Source organism: Cavia porcellus, unplaced genomic scaffold (genome assembly GCF_034190915.1).
Source record: "Cavia porcellus strain 051 isolate PalLab524CR breed Dunkin Hartley unplaced genomic scaffold, mCavPor4.1 scaffold_21, whole genome shotgun sequence".
NCBI classification, from domain to species: domain Eukaryota; kingdom Metazoa; phylum Chordata; class Mammalia; order Rodentia; family Caviidae; genus Cavia; species Cavia porcellus.
The window spans coordinates 29,522,783-29,545,007 of NW_026947504.1; the positions used below are offsets into that span (position 1 = coordinate 29,522,783).

General features: G+C 51.9%; 1 protein-coding gene across 4 annotated transcripts in view; it reads right to left on the minus strand.

Moving 5' to 3' along the window:
* Lats2 (large tumor suppressor kinase 2) overlaps window positions 1–22,225 on the minus strand; it is a 66,576-nt gene that overhangs the window by 13,563 nt on the left and 30,788 nt on the right. For all 4 annotated transcript variants that reach the window (XR_010041717.1, XM_063232495.1, XM_063232493.1 and 1 more), the window contains exons 3-5: window positions 4,460–4,592; window positions 1,792–3,056; window positions 248–830 (exon numbers count right to left, since the gene is read on the minus strand). Coding sequence is in view for 3 of the 4 variants with exons in the window: in XM_063232495.1 (XP_063088565.1) it covers window positions 248–830; window positions 1,792–3,056; window positions 4,460–4,592 (1,981 nt within the window). In the remaining variant the exon portion in view is untranslated. The remainder of the gene's footprint in view (window positions 1–247; window positions 831–1,791; window positions 3,057–4,459; window positions 4,593–22,225) is intronic.

Genomic DNA, 22,225 nt, shown 5'->3' on the forward strand with positions numbered 1-22,225 from the left:
TTCACGAGGGTAGAACAATGATTCCTGACAAAGGCCTTGTGAAAACCTACCGACCTGAAACATAATAAACTTAAGTTCACTAACTTAAATAAAAATCTCATACATATCACCGTCTTCCTTTAGGAAAGAAAGGTTTTCACACCAAAGCATACAATACAGGAGTGATGGACAGCTTCATAGTAAGCAGGAGCCACCAGGCTGGGCTATGTCCAGAGGTGGAAGTGGACATGGGTGTCTAAGATAATACCTTTCTGGTAGTATTTTGAATTGTGAGTCCATCGGAATCCAGTGCAGAGGCCGAAGTCCGTCAGTTTGATGTGACCGTCCAGATCTATCAAAATGTTGTCAGGCTTGATATCTCGGTGGATGAAGCCCATCTTGTGGACACTCTCGATGGCCAATGTCAACTCTGCGATATAGAACCGGGCCAAGTGCTCGGGGAAGACCTCCATGCGGATCAGCAGGCTCATCATGTCCCCCCCGGGGATGTAGTCCATCACAAAATACAGGCTGTCTTTGTCTTGGAAGGAGTAGTACAGCTTGACCACCCACTCGTTGTCCGCCTCGGCCAGGATGTCCCGCTCAGCCTTGACGTGAGCCACCTGGTTCCGATTCAGCACGTCTTTCTTCCTCAGGGTCTTCATGGCGTACAGGGCATGCGTGTCTACCTTACAGGCCAAGCAAACTTCTCCAAAGGCACCGATCCCCAGGGTTTTGATCTTCACAAACATGGACTTGTCCATCTTGGCCCTCTTGAGCCTGTTGTAGTTAGACTCCTTCTGGTAGAGGATCTTCCTCATCTGCTCCTGCTCAGCCTCACAGAGCCCGGCCTGCAGAAAGGGAGACCAGAGACGTCAGTGGAGGGACCTTAGGGATACCCGGACGGGACAGGACATGGAACAGAAGACAGAAGGCAGCTCTAATATACAACTCGCAAAATAATCATCACTTATCTTTTTTTTTTAATTGGTACCGGGAATTGAACTCACGACTGCCTGCTTGCAAGGCAGGCGCTTATGCTGCTGAGCTAAATCCCCAGCCCCTGTCCTATCTTTTTCATCACTTTTTTGTATCTACATGCTGCTGCAGATCTGGAATCGAAAGGCCACACAGGATATAGTTCATTCCTTTAGGTGACTTTAGGCTCTAAAAAGTAAACTTCTGTTAACAAAAATCTACAGGAAAGGGACCATAACATTCTGGAAGTTCAAGAGAAATCTTGTACTTTACTAGTTCAGGGGAAATGGAAAAGTAGAAAAAACTCAATGTATATGGGACAAAGGAATCTGATTTGTAGACTGGCTTGGTGTGATTTAAATTGCCTGTTATGTTTTAATTGGAATTTCATTATAATTACCCACTTTAGCACTGTGATGTAACTAACATACAGTGAACATACATATATTTTAGACACTAGTCTTTTCTTAAAAAAAAAAAAACTCAACTTCTGAAACCTCAAACTGTTTCTGCTCTTTCAAAATGTGTTATATTACTGGTAAGTAAATCTTGGTGAAAGATTAAAGATACACTACAAACACACCAACTTGCTGATTCTGTGCTGGGCACATTACACACAGCTTTCAGGCTCTGGATGTGTGTGTGTAACCACAATGTGACTTCCCAGTGCCGGCAGCATCAGGCTGTGTGTGTGTGCGTGTGTGCCTGTGTGTGTGTAACCATCTGGGTCTGAGCCTGACTGGGGAAAGGTGTGTGCAGGGCAAATAGCCCTGGGCAGCCAAGCGCCTCTCGCCCCCAGGGGCAGCGCCGGTGCGCGCAGCGCAGAGCCAGCACCTTAGCCATCTCCTGCTCCAGCTGCAGCCTGCGGTGCACCTTCTGCTGGTAGGTTTTGATGACGTTCTCCACGTGCTGCTCCATGAAGAACTTGAAGGCATAGGGGGAGTAGCTCTTGATGCGCGACTCTCTCTTTTCTTCGTCCCTGTTGTTCTTGCGTTCGGGCACTGGCGAGGTCTGGATCTGCTTCTTGTCCTTGCAGGCCTTGTCACCCTTTTCCGCCTTGCGACTCTTATCGCTCCTGGGGGCGGTGGCGGCGGCAGAGGGCTCGGCGGTCGGGCTCCCGCGGAGGTTCTGCTCCACGCCAGCACACAGTCCGTCTAGGTCGAACTGCTCCGACTGGCTGTGCAGCAGCAGGTGCTTCGGGTAGGGCGGCGGCGGGCACCGGTCGCGCACGTAAGCAGCGGACAAACCATGCGCTGGATCCTCCTCAGTGGCTGCGGCGGCGGAGGCAGCGGCGGGGCCCTCGGCGGCAGGTGCGGACACCCAGGCGGGGTGTGAGGGCCCCACGGCTGTCTGTGGCTCGGGCCGCAGCACGCGCACGCTCTTCACCGGGTGCAGGATGTGCGCGGCGGTGACGGCCGTGACGGTGTTGGGCGCGGGCAGCGCGGGCTCGGCCTGCGCGCCGCTGAAGGAGTTGGTCCGGCTGGGCGCGGGCCCGGCGGGCCGGAAGGCGTGCGCGCGCGGGGCCTCGGGGCCGGCCTTGCGCAGGGAGTCACGGCGGACGGGCGCAGCGGGCCAGGGCTCGTACAGCTCCGGGTGCAGGCCGCCGCGCGGGGGCGCCAGCGGGCCGGCCGGGGACTCCCCGGGGAAGAGCGTGGCGCGGGCGCCCACGGCGTGCAGCGGGTGCGCCGCGGGCTTTTGCAGCGCGGGCAGCGGCGGGTACAGTCCTGCGGGGCCCGGGAGAGCGAGGCCGGCCACCGGCGGGGGCCCCGGCGCCTGGAAGGACGGGCTGCGCTGCAGGCCGTAGCCCCGCGGCTCCCCAGGCCCCGGCGGGTGCGCGCGGCCGTAGTGGGCCGCCGGGAAGCGCGAGCCCGCTGCCGCCTCAGCGCCGTAGGCCTGCGGAGGGCCGTGCGGGGGCCCCGGGAAGAGGAAGTCCACGTAGGGCCGCGGCACCTCCTCCAGCGCCGCCGGGCCGTCAGCGCAGAAGCCTGCCCCATCGTAGGCCGCGCCGGGCAGCGGGTGGAAGGGCGGGAAGCCTTCACGCGCGCCCTCGAAGCTGGGTCTCCGCGTCACGGTGACCGAGGTGGGCACGAGGCCCTTGCCTGCAGCAAAGACAAGAAGACCGTCAGCTCGCGAGCCCTCGGGTCGCAGCCGTCCCCAAGTGCTGGGCCTACCAGGGAGGAGGACCCCTGGGGTATGTCTTGCTCCTGCACCCAGTCACCCTAAAGTGGCAGAAGGGAAGAGTCCCAGTGCTCACACCCAGGACCTGCCTCCTGCCACGCTGGGAGCCGTATGGGAGCAGCTCTCCTTTCCACCCGATGAACCCAAGCCCTCCGGGTCAGCTGAGTTTACTGTTCCCAGAGTCTTCCCTAACACGGGCAGGATCATAACCATTGTCCAAACGTCCACTTTGCTGTCACCTATTTTCCAAAATAAAGATTTTCTGGGGTTTTTGTCTTTATTGAAACCAAACAATGTTTATACAACAACATAAACCCTTTCCTTCAAATATCCAGATAGATTTCTGCAGCTGCTTCCTGATTCCTGACTTTTCCACCTTTGAAAACCTCTCCTCTAAAACAGACGCCTGGGAGGGAAGACGAAGGTGCCTTTCATTTCCGCAGCCAACCCTCGGCTTGATTTGGCTGTGGCTGCGTCTGAGGCTCCACCTTGCCATCCGTGGCGACACCTTCCCCAATACCCTCAGAGCCAGGCCAGAGCAGCCACGGTGGGGAGCACACCAAGGGCAGCATGGGTGTCACTTTTGGCACCATGGTCTAAGACAGGTGGTTGAAAGGGGCGTGGGTAAAGGAAGAGACCCGTTCTCTCAGAAAAGAAAGACGGTTAGGGTTAAGCCACGAGAGCCTGTGAAATTTCCTCCTGTATCATGGCAAGTGGGTTTTATCTCAGCTCTCTCATAAAATGGGGGAAAACTCCTTTTGCAAATTATAATGAATCCTTTATCATACCTCAGGGACCTCAGGAACCCAAACCACAATCCACCCATTCTAGCCTGGAGAGGACCTCTCCCCCAGAGCCAGGGAGGCAGAGTGGGTGACTCTGCCCCCTGCAGGGCACCCTGTGGGAGCCCGGCACACTGCCCACAGCTGTCGGCCTGTTTGTCTTGGGGAAGCTGCTCTCGAGGCTGTGGTGTGAGTCTAAAAGTTAGGCTTCAAAAGCTTACGCCTCCTGAGCCTCCCTTTTCAGACTCTTCTCTGGGGCTAAGGGAAAGTGAAAACATTTTCACACCCTTTTTACTGGATCTTCCCATCCTTCACAAAACAAAATAAGCATACCTACCTTCTGGGTAGGTCCTGACCTGCTGCCTGTGTCTGACCTGCTGGGTCTGACTGCAGCAGGGCCAGCTTGGCCCTCCTGTGTGCAGAACAAGGGCTGTGCTGAGACTACCTCTAGACCAGGCAGGCCGGGCCTCTCCCTGCAGACTGCTGTGTTCTCAGATCCTCTCACTCTGCTTGCCACACCAAAGCCTGCCGTTGGGGCTCACCTGGGGAGGTCTGCTTGATGACACGCACAATCTGCTCGTTCCTCGGGTCCAGGTAGCCCATCTTGCTAATGAACTCCAGGGCAGCCTCGATGCTCCTGCTGCCGGTCTGTTTGAGCGCTCTGCCCGCCATCTCCTGGGGGGAAGCGTGGAGATGTGAGTGCATCAGAGCCACTGACCTCTGTCCCCATTCCACGTCTGGCTGTGTGATCACACTCTGCCTTGTCAGGACTGCTGGGGCCATGCTAGGTAGCACAGACTCTCAGAATGCACACAGGTGAGCTGAGGATGGCAGTGCCCCACTGTAATCCCAGCATTCTGTAGGCTGAGGCAGGAGGATCACAAGTTTGAGCCTTGCTTGGGCGACTGAGTGATTTTGTGAAATCCTGTCTCAAAATAAAAGGCTGGAGACAGCTCAGTGCAAAGACCCTGGCTTCAATTACCTAGTACTGTTTGTGTGTGTGTGTGGGGGGGGGAGCCCCAAAACAATGCACACAGGTGGCCAAGGCCCTATAGTGACTGAGACAAAAACCAAGCACACAATCCAGCGGAGACTGCGGAGCCCATACAGAAACTTGATGGTGGACCTGTGATGGTGAAGCTCAGGAGTCAATTTGACTGGCCTGGGAGCTGCACAGGGGCTTCATCAAGCTCACTTCCGTGTGTGTCTACGAGGTCATAGGGTCATAACCTGGGGGTCCACATCTGTTCCCCACCCCTTCCTCTCTGGTGCTGTCCCTCACTCGTCTTCCTGGTTGCCATCACTAAGCAGCTCTGCTTGGCCTAACCCTCCTGCCAGATGTTCCTGCCTGGGAGCCAGCTGGCCAGAGATTAGTCTTTCCTCTGTTAAGTTATGGGTGTCAGGACTTTGTCTCAGCTGACCAGCAATCTGAAGAAACTTTTAAGTCTTCTCCCAAAAGAGCTTTTGTGGTTGGACGGGTAAATCCAGGATGAACCTAACAGCAGAACAGTTTAGCTGCAGAAGAAACTGGGGAATCTGGGAACTGGCTTGACTCCCAGTTCGCCCCTGGCTATCTCTTGGAGCAGCACATACTCTGGAGAGGAAGTCTGAGTACTGAGGAGTCATTCAGGCCCTATCTGCGGCATGCCTGCCATTTCAGGTGGCCATGCCAGTTATAGGAGCAGGGACGCACCTTAGGGACCTGGTAAGTGGGGGAAAGACAAGACAGGAATTCCAGAAGTCCTCGGAGCCCTTCAAACTGCTTGCAGGATGAGAAGACAGACACCAATGGCTACCACGGGAGAGGTACAGGTGGGGTGGATGACAGAGGCACCCTCCTACCCAGCGGGACAGGGGGTAGCATAGCTGGTTCTTTGAGGCCAGACTGACTATAGACAAGTGATGAGTCCAAGGACAGGATTGGCACCACAGAGGCCTACGGCAGCAGGCTGGATGGACTGGAACAGGAAGCTGCAGACCAAGGCCAGGCCATGCTGGGCTGGACCTGTCTTCAAAGCCAAAGGATCTGAAGTAGGGAAGTGTCCGAGGTGGACCTGGGGACAGCTGTGGTTGCAGAGGTTGAGGACTCAGGCAGGGGAGGGCAAAGAGTCAAGAGGGGATTAAAGAACTGTGGCAGAGACAGGAAGGTGAGGAGAGGTAAGAGCCCCAGGGCGGCTCCCGGGCCTGGAGGGCAGCAGAGGGGCTTCAGCAAAAGGGGACACTGAGCAGCGGGAAGGTCAGGAGGGACCGGGAGGAATGGAGACTGCAGACCCGGCAGGTGGGAGGGAAGAAGGGTGTCCAGGCCACACAGGGCCGCTCAGGGCAGCGTCACCGTGGGCGCACCAAGCCCTCTCCCGAGGGCACCGCCCCCACTGCCCCTCAGGCGGCCTCCTGGTGCCTGTCACTGTGTCCCTCTCAGCTGTCTGGCTGTGGCTCCCTCAGGAGTGGGCGAATCTGGCAGGACAGGAAACTGCTTGCTACTCATGGCTACATGTGCCCACCTCACACACAGCTAAGACGAATGAAACCTTCACATCCAAGTGGCCATTTAACACTGGACCCAGCTCTGTTCCCGGCCAAACACCAGTTCAGTGGCAGAACATGGCACATGGTGCACTTGGCTGCATGGGCTGCAACATGGCGTGGGGCCCCACAAGATGGCAGGGTGGAAAGGGACCCAGGCAGAGCCGGACAGCAGGCTTGTTGTCAGGCCACAGCCACACGCTTCTGCTGGGTGGGACAGCTACAACAGTTCAAGAAGCAGATCAAGCCGGGTGTGGTATTGTAGGCCTATAATTCCAGTCATGGAGGCTGAGGCAGGAGGACTGTGGAGAGATCCAGACCAGCCTGAGCTACACAGGGAGTTCAAGGCCAGCCTAGACCTTGTCTCAAAACAAACAAATGAACAAAAAACAGTGAGATGGTAACAAGAACAGAGCTGGGCGGATTGCTCAGAAGCCGAGGCAGGAGAACTGCCATGAATTCAAAACCAGCCTGAGCTACAAAGCAAGACCCCGTCTCAAAAAAAAAAAAAAATAAAAAAAAAAAACAAAAATGGAAAAGGACTGAGCTGTTCGTGCAGTTGCGCTTAGGTTGACACAGAGGGCACACACTGGGTATCTGGGAGAGTGGAGAGAAGGTGGCAGGGCCTGGGCCGCAGCCCCCCTGCCTACCTGGGACAGTGCTGAGACTCGACCCTCTCACTTCACAGCTGTGCTACGGTGGGGAGGTGACAGCTGCCCGGCTGCAGGAAGGCGTGCTTTCAAGTCACCCACAGAGCCTCCCAGCCACAGCTGTGGGCAGCAATAGTGTGAGAAGACTCTGCCCTCAAGTGCTTCACGGGAATGTGCCTGGCAGCGACGGCTCCTCCAGGGCCAAGCACTGGTCCACACTCCTTGCCGTGTTATCAGTCAAGGAGGTAACAGCTTTGGGCAGTTGTTAGTGCCCTGTGTGAGTCTAAACTCCTGTTTGCAGGTTGCCCACAGTCCCGCACCTGGCTACTGAGCTGAGAGAAACCAACAAAGACTTATAGGCCTGCTGCAATAGCAAAAGCAAACCAAACAGCCATGAGCGAGCTTGTTTATAAACAAAACTTTCAACTGATCCCAAGTCAGTCAGGGCTTGCCTCGTCACCTGCCCTCTGTGGAGCAAACCGCAGCTGCTACACAGGGCCTCTCAGATGCTGCTATGCTCACAGTCTCCTGCCATGTGACTGTGCTCTGCTGTGTGAGGCGCAGGGCCCTGCATACCCGAGGCAAGCACTCTGCCACAGAGCCATGGCCCAGCCCTTCCACGTCTGCTTTAAGAACTGAAAGGAACCCAGAATCTACCTGCAAATTAGCCTGGAAAGCACATCTCAGGGTGAGTGGACAGTACAGACAAAGGCACAAGGGAGGGCCGGCGTGGTGGGAGGCTGACACGGGAGGATTGCCACAAATTCAAGGCCGACCTGGACTATACAGTGAGACATGGTCTCAAAACAAAAACAAACAAGAAGACAGGCACAGTGGCACAGTTCAGGCCAGCTGTCACTGTTCTCACAGGGGTCTCAGTTGTCTGGCAAAGGAGCACAGACTTTACACAGGTTGTCATTTAACCTACCTAATGCTTTATATTTCATCCTTTCACTGTTGCTCCACAAAGAAATGCAACAAGTGCTTCCCACCAGGTCTCAAAACACGCACCTCTCGTCCTTCCCAGGGCCCTCCAGCTGCCGTTTCCATTCACCTCTGCAGGGGCTGAGGCGTGCAGGCAGCAGGCAGCCCTCCCCTAATGTGGGGCAGCCGGGGAGGAGGTCATGGTGTGGGCCAGCACCCAGTGCTGTGTCCCACAAGAGTGGGCGAGGAACTCAATCAGACTCTGACCTGCAGTCAGCACCAAGGGGGAAGGCAGCCAGCAAGACTGAGGAGAAGACGTGCCCAGCCCCTTCTTGGGGCAGGCTGCCTCTGCTGTGGCGGGACACAGATCCCTCCTCAGTCACAAACCATGACAGCGACAGCCCACAGTGATGTCTCCAGTGGACAGCTCTCCTGTCCAGGTAGAATGTCAACACTGCCCAGCTAATGTGCCACTCACTGCTCATGACTAACAGTAGGCCAATGAGATTCTGATCACTGTAAGCCACCTAGCAATGTGCACCAACAGAATCCCATATGCCACTGAATTCTCTGCCTGTGACATTCTGCAAAGCTTACTTTAGGATCACTTAGTGTCTTTGGAAGGGGATGCTGGCCCACTGGGAACTGGGGTGCCACATCCATAATGCTAGCCTTCTGGACAGCAGGACTGCAGCTGAGGCCATTCTCTGAGGTTCCACACTTGGCAAAAAACATCTCCAGTGCTCAAGCTTGCTTTGTTACCAGCCATGGTACAAGACCTCGAAATATCTGGCTTGCCCATGCTCTCCCAGCCCTGCTTTCTGTGGCAGCATCCTGGCTTTGAGGTTTTCCTCACATCTCATGTGCAATCCAGAAGCATATTTAGCTCTGCCTAGGCTGGTGGGCAGAAGATCCTGGAAGCTTTGCAGCAGAAGTGATACCATTCCTCACAACCCATGCCCAACCCAGCACAACCTAACATCTCATGCCCAACCTAGCCAACTCCATTGCCTCACAATTTGGGCTACAATGGTGACCCGGGAATTGCCTGCTGTGTCTTCTCCGGAGCCTTTATCTACTTCCCTGTGAGCTGCTCATGCAGGTTCACACATTTTCAAAGGAAAATTCTTTATCAGACTTTGTGGAAGGGGAGCCCCTTACATCAGGGCCGAGGCTGCTGCAGGCAGGACAGCACCAGGGGCCAGGCCGGCCCACTTCCCAGAACACCTCACCGGTCTACAGCGCTCAGCTGCCTGATGGCTCCACCCCTTTATTACAGAGCTCCTCAAGGTTTCTGCCCTATAGCCAAGCCAAGAGATAGGTTTTAAAAGTGAGGTAAAGAGCAGTTTCTAACTGCACTGATTTCCTGCTGCTACTGACAGCTCTAGTAAAACCCCCGCCTCAGTTATACAAAGCCTGTAGGTGTATAAACACACACACACATGCACACCTCCTTGCAAAAGGGGTGGAGCCCAGTTCTCTGCATGCTGGGCAACTGTAGCACCCCTGGGAGCTACTCCCTCAGTCCCCTGAGCTGTACCTTAACAGAACTGTTTTAAAATCTGTTTCTCAGGAATCTTTCCCAAGAGATTCCTCCTTTTGCATTTTATCAACAAAGTGATGACTTCTGGGATTGGTTCTACCCACAGTGATGCTGGAACCTGTAGGATCTGCCCACTGACTGGCCACTGGGCGAGGTGGCATACACGGGGGTGGTTTAATAAAGCAGCCCAGGCACAGGGCCTGCACCCACTGCCTTTCTGCCATCATGCCAGAACCCTGGGCTAGTGCTCAGCTGCAGGGCCCCTGGGCAGCCGCAGAGCTCTCCGGGTCACCCAGGCCTCTGTGGTGGCCAATCAGCATTCAAGTCCACCTTGCCCTGCCTGTATGTCCCACATCTGTGGGTCCCCTAGGAGGCCTGTCCTGCCAGCTCTGCTGGCCAGAGTGTGAAGCTGCCCACCGGCCAGAGCCTCTGTGTTCTTGCTGACACCATGTTTTCTCCACCACATGCTTCCCCACCACGAGGAAGGCCTGCAGGGTCAGCTGTGGGAGCCACATGGCTCTTACAATTGCACTAATCGTGTAGTCTCCTAGGAGCTGGGCTCAGTTTCTACGCCGTGAAAGTTTTACGAACATCACTACGTGACAGAGAGTAATTTAAATTCAGTGACAAATTATTATGTACGAAGGAAGGAATTTCTTATGGAAATCCTCCCCCACCCCTTCCTGTTGAGGAAGCATTTTTCAAATGTTAGCAAAGCCAGATCCCTGTGTTTTAACATTCCAACTAGGAGGACTGGCTGAGAAACTAGAAATGGAGGGCTGTGTCGCGCCAGGTCTCCCAAGGCCCCTTGCCTGTGTCCTCCTGTCCTGCAGCCTCTCACATAACTTGCGACTTCAGTTTGCAGAGGACGGGAGGGAAGCGCGTGGCTGAAGGAGTGGGCCGCGGGGCATTGGTGGCCTTGCTGTCTTAGGTCCCAAAGTAGTAGATTTCTTGATGAGAACGGAGGCAAGAGGAAAAAAGCAAGGAGCCCAGTATTTCTGATGGGGGCTGCTCCTCAGGCTGGGGCAGGGAAAGCAGAAGAAGGCCAGAGGCCTCCCCCAGGTCGAACTACCCCTTCCAGGCTGGGCCTGGGCCTCACTCCCCGAGGCATAGGGCTCCGGAGGCTCCTTTGGAAGCGAAGTGCAACACAGCGTTTCCTCAGCCTGCTGCCGGTGTCAGCCTTGGCCCCAGCACAGCCCAGGAGCCCACCCTTCTCCGGGCTTCCTGAAGGGCAGCACGAGTTGCTCACCAGCTCTCTCTACCTCCCCTGGGTGTGTGCGCTCAAGCCATGGCCGGGAGACAAAACCTCTGCACTTCCAATGGGTGCGCAGGGAAGGAAAACTGAGTTACTACCTCACAGCAGCGCCTGGAGCAGAAGGGTCAGTCCCTAACGGCGGCCTCTAAGGCTGGCCAGGAAGGCCACGTCCTTCATCTTAATGTGTCCTCCAGTCAGTGCATGTAGCAGCAGAAACACTTAGCACTTAGTCTAGTTACTTTTTGCATTGCTAAGACAAAATACCTAACACCCAAGTTAAAGGACAAGTTCATTTGGCTTAGTTTGTGGAGGTTCATCCAAGACAGGGGGGCAGAGGGCCACTGCAGAGGAGAAACAGCCCATGGCAAGCAGACGGGCAGAGCAAAGCAGCAACAGCTTCTTTCTGTCCCCTTATGCTCCATTCAGGCTACAGCCTTTGGGGTGGTGCCACCCACACCCAGGATGGGGCATCTTTGACACTATCCTCATACCCCTGATCCCAGGATCGCAGGATCGATTCAGCCACCTTCCAACCTCTCACCTACAACCATGAGGCTGTAGGGGAAGTCTAGATACAAGCTATAATATGTGTCCAAGAAAAAATTCACTTTAAAAGTAATTTACAGGTAAAGGATGAAGAAATTTGGCCTAAAACCGAATCAACATGAAAACTTGCCAAACTTGCCCACGATCAAAAAACATTCACAAAATAAAACAGCATTTCATAGCTTATGTTAACACCAAAATAAAGTTAGTCATTGTAACATAAATGGTTGGTGAAACTTCACAACTATGTTTTTGGTGGGCAGTAGAAACTATGAAGTCTCATTAAAATTATTAAATTGCTTTATATTCTGATTTCATAATTTTACTTCTTGAAGTTTATTCTCAGGCTAATTTAGAAAAACAGCACGGCTGGGCAGGGAGTTGCAATCTGGTAATTTCAGCATTTGGGAGGCTGAGGTAGGAGGATCACCATGAGTTTGAGGCTGGCTTGGGCCACACGGTGAATTCAAGGCCAATCTAAACTACATAGTGGGACCGTGTGTCAAAAAACAAAAATGAACAAACCAAAAAATCCAAAGCAAACCAAAATGCCTTAACCACTTCCAAGTCCAGTTATTTAAATACAGGATGACAAAAATCGCACGTTTTTGTTAATATTTGTAAGGTAACAAAATACAGAAATGACAACCTCATCAAATTTATTTAATACAAGAACAGACTGGTGGAAGTGACACCTGCCTGAGCAACGTTATAGATGTAGGCAAACCAACACACTGCACGGGTGATGTCTGGAGCAGACTGTTCAGTGGTCAAAAATCTATGTCTCAGTTACTTTTGTGTTGTTAGGACACAATGCTCAACAGCAACAAGTTAAAGGCACAGTTTATTTTAGCTCACAGACTGGCGAGGTTTCAGTCCACGGGGGTGGCCCCAAGGCAGGTGACAGGCAGGGAGAACAGGCTCTCCATGGGCATGCAGGAAGCAAACCACCTTTTCTCTTTTTATTCCATCCAGGCTATGAGCCTATCGGCTGGTGCACCCACGCCCAGGCTGGGTCTCCCCATCACCCACACCTAGAACTAGGCTAAACCAAGCTGTGGATTGATCCAGCATCAGTCCCTCCCACAGTACGCCTATGAGCACATGCAGCTTTGGGGGAAGCTCCAGATAGAAGCCATAACAATCTATTTCCATAGTGATGCCTGGCAGTTAAGTATAATAAGTCAGCCTGTAAATAGGAGGAAAAGAGCCTAAGTCTCTAATAGGAAATGTGTATAATTAATGCATTTTCTAGAATACTTTGAACACAGCTGGACAGACACTTTCCATAACCATGAGCCTACTTGACAAATACTTACTGTGCATCAGCTACTATTCTAGACTCTCAGTTCCCAGCAGTACAATGACTAAAACAAGCAGCTTCCAATACTGAAAACAAAATGTTTCTTGTCTTGTCTGCTTAGAAGAACATGAGGAAAACAAAAGTTTGACTTAATTCTATTATCTGTTGGATTAAGTAGTAATTTCTTTTTGTTAAAGAAGAATACTTTCATGTACATCAAGTCTCATTGTTCTATAAACAGCCTAAGCCAGGTACAATGATCACACCTATAATCTCAGCTATTCCAGAGGCAGAGGCAGGAAGATCCCGAGTTTGAGGCCAGCCTGGACAATTTAGTAAGATCTTGTCTCAACAGGGGTTGGGGAAAAGATCAGTGAAGGGGTGCTTGCCTACCATGTGCAGGCCCTGGGTCTGATCCTTAGTACTGGGAAAACAAACAAAACCCAAAAAAGGTTCCTATACTATTCTAACTGCTTAAATGTGCTCCAGATCACGGCTGAGTCCAGCAAGAGGGTAGGCTAAGATTTCACAAGTCAACCCGCTCTCGACTCTAAAACTCCATGACCTCAAGAAATGTTTGCTAAAATAAGATTCAACTTGCAGCCACTGATCCAGGTGGGTAGAGGTGTGAAATCCATTCCAGGGCAAATTCACAAAACTTACTAGGTTTCGTACCCCATACTGTGTGTCAGAGGTCCTGGGTCCCATGTTTCTATTCTGGTGTCCCCCTGACTTTGCCAGTGTCCAAAACACTCTTGCACTCACCGTGCACAGGTTGTGGCTCTATGATTTGCTCTGCTGACAGAGTGATATGAGGGTGACGCTGCAGTCCTGGCTCCCCCTCAGCAAGGCTGGCTACTTCCATTCCCTCCTTGTCCGAGGGGCTGGAGAGCCCAGTGGCCCTGACAGCTGTCCCAGCCCCACTGCAAGTCCATCTGCTGTGGAGCTTGGGATCAGCTGCTGCCTCATTTGGGGCTGAACAGTGAAGCCACACAGGACGTCCCCCCGCCGCCCCCCAGCAGCAGGAACCAATCACCATTTACTTCTTCCTCTGCTGTGCATCATCTGGAAATACAGTCACCTGTTTATCTCCAGTTTTGAGTGTTCTGAACTCCTAAGATCTTTGGCCAAATAAACTCAACTGTTGCTGTTAAGAACAGAAAGTTTTCTGAAAAGTAAAATTCACATTATTAATAACACTGACATTTAACAAAATGCTAAAAAATATCATTTCATAACATTACTATCCAAATATTTATTGCTGATGTGATTAGTGAAATTTGAAACCCTAAATAATCATGTTTTGTGCCAATATATTCCATTAGGTTTTTCTAGTCTTCCTACTATGATCCCAATAAAAAACACCTACTTTATGATTGCATGTATATTCAGCAATGAGTACTGCCCTTTTATATAGTCTTGTATCTTTACAAGCCTTAAATATTTGGCTGAATTAATATTTGACTACAAAAATATTACTATTATTGGTATATATAATATATATATATGTATAGTGTGTGTGTGTGACAGACAGAGAGAGAGAGACAGAGAAAGGGTCTTGTTATGTAGTTGTTATGTAGTTCAGGCTGGCCTTTAACTAGCAGCAATCCTTCCTCAGCCTTCAGAGTGCCGAGATTTCAGCCGTGTGCCAACATACTTGGCTATTATTATATTTTTAAGGGCTTTTGTTATTAAATGTTCGCTAAACTCTTAGGTATGGCTGTTATTATCACATCTAATTTCTGTTTTTTTTTTTTATTTAAAGAGAAAAACAAAACTAAACGAAGCAAGACAGTAAAAGGCTAGAAGCAACACAGAATTTCAAGAGAAAAAACATATAGTAAGAGTTCACCAGTTAATAGATCATACATTGTCAACTTACAAACAGCTGTCCAGATTACAAAATTAAAGCATACAAAGTGGGGATTAATACAGTGAGATTGCAGTCAGTTCTGTTCAATGATCCAAGAAAAACTCAGCAATATGGTTCTCTTTCCTACACATTTAAATAAACTTGCAGGTATATCCTTGAGATCACTTTCCTTCTTCTCTTTTTTACACTAACAATTGCGCCTTTTAGTTTCCATTACTTTCACAGTTTTTTTAACTTTTTCTTTGAAGAGGAAAAGAAAAAAGATTGAAAACAAAACAAGACGGACCAAAGAAAAACCCAATGTGACAAAGCAAAACAGAGTCATTTTGATCAGGAGGATGGACATAGCATAAAATGAAAATAAAATAAATAAAGGGGGGATTACTAGGTGATCAACAATGGTTACCATTATGCCTCTTGTTCTAATTTCTGTTTTGAGAAGGAACCAATTTTTTTTCTTTAAATCAAATGACAGCCACATTCTGGGAGGCTGAGGCAAGAGCCTCACAATTTCCAGTCTGGCCAGGGTAACTCTGCAAGACTTTGTGCGTGTGGGGGTGGACGGAGAGTAACAAAAGCAACTGAATTCTGGATTCAATTTCCAGAATGATGGAGGAGAGGTGGAGAGAGAAGAGAGAAGGTATAAGGGGGTGGGGAGAAAGAGAGCCAGGTATGGTGATGCATGCCCATAATCTCAGCACTCAGAAGGCTGAAGCAAGATCCTGTCTCACAAAACAAAAACTCAACAGACTATAACATATAAAAGTATTTCTCCAGCTGCGTACCCTGTTCCAGCGCTGCAGGGAGGCCTACGCACTCGGCTCCCAGAGGCCTGGTCCTCCTGGCCGGGGCAGTCAGGGGGCCAAGGGAAGGGGCACGGCACAGCGGAGCAAGTCAGCTCCCCGACGGGGCAACCCTAGGAACCACCTCCCATCTCTATGGAGGTCCCTGCTTTCCCAGCACAACCAGGTCAGGAGGCCAAAGCGGGGAGGGAAGAAGGCCAAGGCCGGCGGGCAGCAACAGGAACAGGATAGAGGGACTGGGCGGAGCAGGGCAGGATCCACGCCCAAGGTGCCGGGAAGCCGGAGCAGCAACCGCGGGCGCCCCCTGCCGGCACGACTCCACAGCCCTGGGTCTGGGCCGGGCTGGGTGCTGCCCGGAGCGCGCTCGCTCTCTCCGCTGCAGTCTGTGCTCTCACATCCAGCGGCGGGCCGGAGCAGATGCTGAAGATGGGCAGGGCGGGGCCCGCCTGGTCCGTCCGGTGCCCCGTGCAAGGGCGCAGCCTTTCACCGCGACTCACTGCCCCCCTGCCAGGTCTTCACAAGGAAAAGATCCGTCGGACCGTGAGGCCAGGGCAGAAAACCGGGGCCAGAAGCGCGGTTGGTGGCGGTATGGGAGCCGGGTGGGGAGGCTTGGGAGCAGGGGTAGGAGACTGGCTGCGGCAGCCCAGCGGCTCCTGAAGGCCCCGCTTCCCAGCTTAGCTCCAGGCGCACGTTTGCCCATCCATCTGTCCCTGTGTCCCTCCGATCGGTCTGGGAAGGGAACTGCAGGCTCGCCTCGCGGGAGGACCGTGTCACCGCCTAAGCTGCCACCACAGTGTGACTGTGCCCGCCCAGGCCTGCCGCATACGCTGCCTGGCACACGCTGCGGAGCTTGCCTGCCCTCACCACAAGCGCCCCGCTGCGCTCCCGGAAGGAACTTCCCGAGACAGCGCGGCATGGCACACAGGCCTACGGGGTCCGCACGACTCCCTGGCTTTCGGGCCTCAGAGCGCCGCCGCCAGCTCTGCCTGCTCCTCCACCTTCTGTTTAGCAGTTGTAATGACAGCCAGGCCCTTCATCGAAGGGGCCTGGCTGCTGCTCAGCACTGTGAGCTCAGGTGAGCCTCCTGCCACAGCCTTCCCACAGTGTGGGCTGCAGGCTGTCCACGGACCAGCTGTCCTCCCGGGAAGGCTGTGTCTGCAGGCTTGGCATCTGACAGCCTCCTATGCTCTGGAGTCCCTCGCTGGGACAGTCAGCCCATGAGTGCCCATAGCAGCATGTGCTAGGTGCACATCGCTCTAGGACTTCCAAACATTACCAAGGAAATTGGAAGATCCAGAAAGCCCTGGGCCCATCCAAGACTGAAGACTGCAATCTGCTGCGTTTCCACCGTGATGCGGTGAAATGTAAAAATGCTTTAGTTAGGACACATGGTGGTGAAACCTGAGAGTCCCTGGCCACAGGGCTGTTTCCACATATTTTTCTAAAAAGGCTATAGTGTGAATTTGTGATTTTGATATACATACATATTGGGAGTTTTTTTTTTTTTTCCCTTTCTTTCTCCCTCCCTGCCGTTTGTTTCTGTCTTTTTTTGAGATGGTGTTTCACTGTGTTGCCCAGGCTGTTCTCAAACCCTGGCCCCAAGTGATCCTCCCACCTCAGTCTTCCGAGGAGTTTAACTTCTGAACTGGTATTTCCAAAGGCTCAGTCTCTGCAACGGCTTTCATTTCCCCTCATTTTCGGTAAGGCCTGTTTTTAGCTCCACCAGCTGGAATTTCTTCTACCCTCTCTGTTGCTGATGTGAAATCTCAGGACAGACGTGCCTGCTAGTAGACCACATCTGACAGGGACAGACTTGAGCCAGGCCACCTGGCCTGGCAGCCATTCTCTCCAGGGACAAAGCTGGCCCATGGGTATAAAAGATGGAGACACACAGGGAGATAAGTAGGCAGGGCTCTAAACCAAGAGGCCTGCCACTGATCTGACCCCGCATTTGGGGAACAAGGCTGAAAGGTGCCTTTCTCTGAAATGACTGAGGGCCACCAATCGTGGCTCTATCTGTGGCATCATCCACACCAAACCCTGCAGCAGCAGACTCTGTGCCTCCTGCCCTCCCAGCCTGTGCAGCTTGCAAAGCTCCGTGATTGGAGAAGAGCATCATTAGTAGTGTACACAGTGACAAATGCCTAGGAGTGTGAAGGATGCCACCTACCCCATGTGGTACCCATGTACATTTTAGTTCTTTGTACCTTTCTTCTCTCTTCTGAAACAAGTCTGTAGTGTTTGGCATTTAGAAAATAAAAGCTTGGGCTGGGGATTTAGCTCAGTGGCATAAGTGCCTGCCTGGCAAGCATGAGGTCATGATTTCTTTCCCCGGAACAAAACAAAAAACAAACAAACAAAAAAAACCCCAAAACCCTTCAACACATACACACACACACACACACACACACACACACACACACACACAGGCACACATCTGCTGATGTCTGAACCCAGCTGCTGGCCCAGACACACGCTGCCCACAGCATCTGCCTACACGGCTTCCTGTGCCTAGAACATCCCCACTGCTGCTCCCACCCTCACACCTGCAGAGATGTCACCTGCCCCGAGTACTGGTTGCTTAGTCTTTCACACTCCAGCCTCTGCATGCACTGTTCTCACACCACATCACCACAGGCACTTCCAGGTGTAGACTCTGCCCGCGCCTACAAGACCAGGACACTTTCCTGAAAGCCTCCTCCTGGCCTACCCTCAAGACACACATTCCCCTGGGCCCATCCTATGCACAGCTTGGTAGACGGCAAGGAACACAACTGAGGAGCGTGGATCTTTGCAGAATGAGTAACAAAAATATGCATTAATATATAGGATGTTATGGGGGCCAGGGACATGGCTCAGCAGTACAGTGTCTGCCTGGCAAGCACAAAGTCCTGAGTTCAGTTCCCAGCACACACACACACACACAGTGTCAGATAACAAGTGCTGAGGAGACAAAACCCAAATGTGTCTGTTGGAGGGGGTTTCCTACCTGACAAAGGATGAAAGGCATGTGAAGAAAGCCCTTCTTACATGGCGACATCAGAGCAGAGACCTGAAGGTTGCTTGGGAAGTGGGAAGTGCCAGTGCAAAGGCCCTAAGACAGGCACCAGTGTGTTTGAGGAGGAGCATGGAGTTCAGAGTGGCTACAACAGAGCAGGCCACAAAGTAGGAGTGCGGAGGGGGCTCTGGGACTCTGACAGCAGGAAAACATATTCTGTGGGGAAGTAGCACACGCGCACACAGCCTCACTGTGGGCAGGCCCCTGGGGCTGTCGGGGGTCTCCAGCTCTCAGGAGGGTCTCCTGCACTCCCACAGCCCTGTCCTGCTGCTCGGTCTCTTCCACGGGGAGGGCACCCTGTGGGCGGTGCTGGGAGACTTAAGACCCAGACTGCACCAGAGCAGAGCTGCACGCCAGGCCTGTACCGTCCTTCAGACCTCAGAGACGGCACAGCCAGGTTCACCACAGCCTCCCAGAGACCAGGCTCATGCTGAGCAATCGTTCCCAGGTTTTGCATAGCCTGTGGTGAAGTCTGAATTCAAATGCAGCCAGGAATTCAGTGTTGTTAATCCCGGAACTTCTTCTTTAAAATGAGGCACATTTCATACCCTTTAGCCTCACCAAGATCCAAAATGTCTGATACAGCAAATGCTGGCCAGGTCAGACAAGTCCAGCCCTGGAGGAGATACTCCGGCAGCAGGCACAAGGTCAGTGACGCTCACCTGCACCCCAAAACTCCACTTTTGCCATTAGTGAACTCTGCACAGAAGCCGGAGGCGGGCAGCAGCACACGTTCCACTTGTCTGCAGTGGAAGACCGGGAATTAAACACACACCAGCTGGCTAGGGAAAGGGTGGGCGCCTTATGCATATAACACAGTTCAATCAAAATGAATCAGCCTTATAGCATTGCATGGGTAAAGTATAAAATATAATCAATGAAAAAGTAAGTTGTGAAACTCTACTGTATAGATTTGAAAAGAAAAAGAATTTGCACACTGCTTCAGTTTGGCTGGCGTGCCCCCTGTGGGAAAAGTGCAGCTTGCGGGCGGGTAGCATTTACAATCCTGCAGGTCTGGGGCACATTCTCCGAGGAAAGCCCTGCAGTGTGGCCCAGAGACCCCAGGACAGCTACTTCAGGGATTCCCGGTCCATACTACTCCAGGAATGGCGACAACCTGTGGTGCTGCTATCCTGACTGCAGAAGATTCAGAGGGACACCAGCCAGCTACTGGAGGGTTAGGTTAGCAGGCTCCAAAGAGTGGCGGAGGGCTGCGTTTACTACTCAACTCTGCAACCAGGAAAGTTTTCCATCAAATTTATTATCCACCTTGCAATCACTTTTCTGGATAGCAATGCTTGTTAGGCTCTGAGGACAGTCCACAGAATGGAAACTGCCAGCTTATTTTAAAGGGAAACAGGCTGAGAGAGAGAGGATGAAATGAACAGTGCCCAGGAAGGCAGGGGCTGTGACGGCTCTCTACTGCCCCGTGCTTGCTGACTCAGCTGTACTCCTTTGTGTGTCTTGTCTTTTTCAGACAGTGTTTTGCTCTGCAGTTCAGGCTGGCTTTACACTCAACTTTGTGTTCCAGCCTGGCCTTGAACTCACAGCAATCCTCCTGCCTCAGCTTCCGAGTACTGGGATTACAGGCATGGGCCACCATGCCTGGCAAACCCACTGTAGTCTAAGAAATAAACATTATTAGCATGCTTTAAAGACAGGACAACTGAGCCTAAAATGCATTAGCAATTTACCCAAAGTTACAAAAATAACCTGGAGGGGAAAGTGGTAAGAAAAAAGAGGCTCAAAATACTTGTTTTTACTATAAAGCAACTAGGTAAGGTGCAGAGACCTTTTCCACAGCCTCAGCTGTTCTCCATCCATTCAAAACCATTGCTCAGTGACCAGTGTGAGAACTGCTGGGGCTCTGGGGCCACAGCAAGAATGGCAGACACCATCTCTCTGCTCAGGGTGTTCTACCTCTCTCAAGAGGGTGTGTTCTCATAGCACAGCAAGTCCTCCTTGCCTGCCTGGCCCAGTCGGACCAGTCAGTGGCGGACAGTGGTGCAGGGCTCCTTCCCACGGTGACTGACGGCGCTGCGGTTATGGAACCACACTGTGTGTTCATGCCAATCCACCTGAATGGTCGGCCTCTTTCCATCCCTAAAACTATTCTCCTGCTAATGATCACAAATTCCTTTTGAGCTTCAAATGTGTGATGTCCTGGTAAAACCACACAGCAGTGCTAGTCCTCAGGACACACCGCTGGCCTGCCCTTCTTGTGGGTTCTGCATGCATGGACCCTACTAACCCTGGACCCAAAATATCTTAAAATTCTACTGCATCTGTGCTACGACACCATGCAGACTTTTTGGGCCATTAGTCTCTGAACAATGTAGTATAATGCTACTTACACAGTGCTTTCACTGAGGTAGCATTTAAAAGTCATTCAGAGATGATTTAAAGTGGGTGGGAGGATGTGTGTAGAACCGATGAAAACACTGCGCTGTTTTATGTAACAGACCTGTGGGTTGGGGTCCTCACAGGGTCCCCTGGAACCAAGTCTGTGTACTCTGAGGGTGACCATTCTTAGGACACTGAAGAAATCAACAAGACCCACACCTGGTCCCGAGGGGGAAGAACACAGCTCTTCAGTCTTTTTCCTCCTCAGCGCCCTGTCTGTCTGGTGAACTCTGAAGTCATTGCTACCAAGTCCTGTGCCGGTGGAGTCCGAAGTTTTTGCAGTGACCCTAGAAGCCCACCCTGGACAAGGCCCCACGTTTCAGATGCATGAGGAGGGACACCTGACTCACTGATGGCACAATTTCTCAAACACAGTGAAGGAGACATTCACACATCGCTAAGAAGTCACACGCCTGATGGTAGAGTTCATTCACAGGAAACACAAACTCACCCATACACTTGCATTACAAGGCAGGCAAAGCAACTCTGGCTTCGCTAATACCCAACTTTTAGAATTTCACTCAGCTGGGGCTGGGGGTTTAGCTCAATGGCATAGCACCTGCCTGCTAAGTGTGAGGTTGTGAGTTCATGAGTTTGATCCCTAGTTCCAAAAAAATAGAAAAATAAAATAAAATTTCACTCAGCAGGTACTACATGGAAGAAACAGGAGAGTATGAAAAATTACTTTGATTATCTATAACCTGCAGTTTTCAAAAGGTTCTGCTGTCTGCTTTGTCCCAGGTCAGCCTTTAAAAATGTCCAGAAAGTGTTTGAGGTATGGAAGAAAAATTTCTTCACATTTCACCCCTACCCCGCACCCAGGAAACAGCAACATCACGCTGCAGATGCGGAGGGCCCTGAGCCAGCTCTCCCTGTGACCCGCAAGGAAAGCCAGTTGCTCTTCTCAACCCATGCAGGTGATAGGTCTGTCACCATCAAAGAAATGCACAAGGAGACCCAGTGACGAAGCTCGGCAGTGCACCTGAACTGTCTTTACCACGCAGAGTCCTTAACTGTCTACCTGGCTTCTTACTGTTAGGTCTCGTCTCCTAAAGACAAGGGCAGCCAAGACCAAGGAGAATCCTTGAAGGATGTAAGGCTGTGTGTCCTGCACTGGGACATAAGTAACAATGGCACCGAATTATGAGAAAAACACACACAAGTCACAAAGAGGAATACACTGCAAAACTGGCAGCAAATCCATCTTCATTACAAATGCCTCCTTTCCAGATTTCTAAGAAACTGGAAGCATCCATGTCATGAGAGGTGACAAGCCACTAGCCCAGTCCTTCACAAAGTGCCCGGCACTTGGATGGCAGCTGGCACGAGGTAGAATGCTGGGGTAGTCTGTTTTCCCTTCACTAGGACATACCTGACACCCACAACTTACAGGAGGAAAGGTTTCACTTAGCTCACGGTTTCAGGAT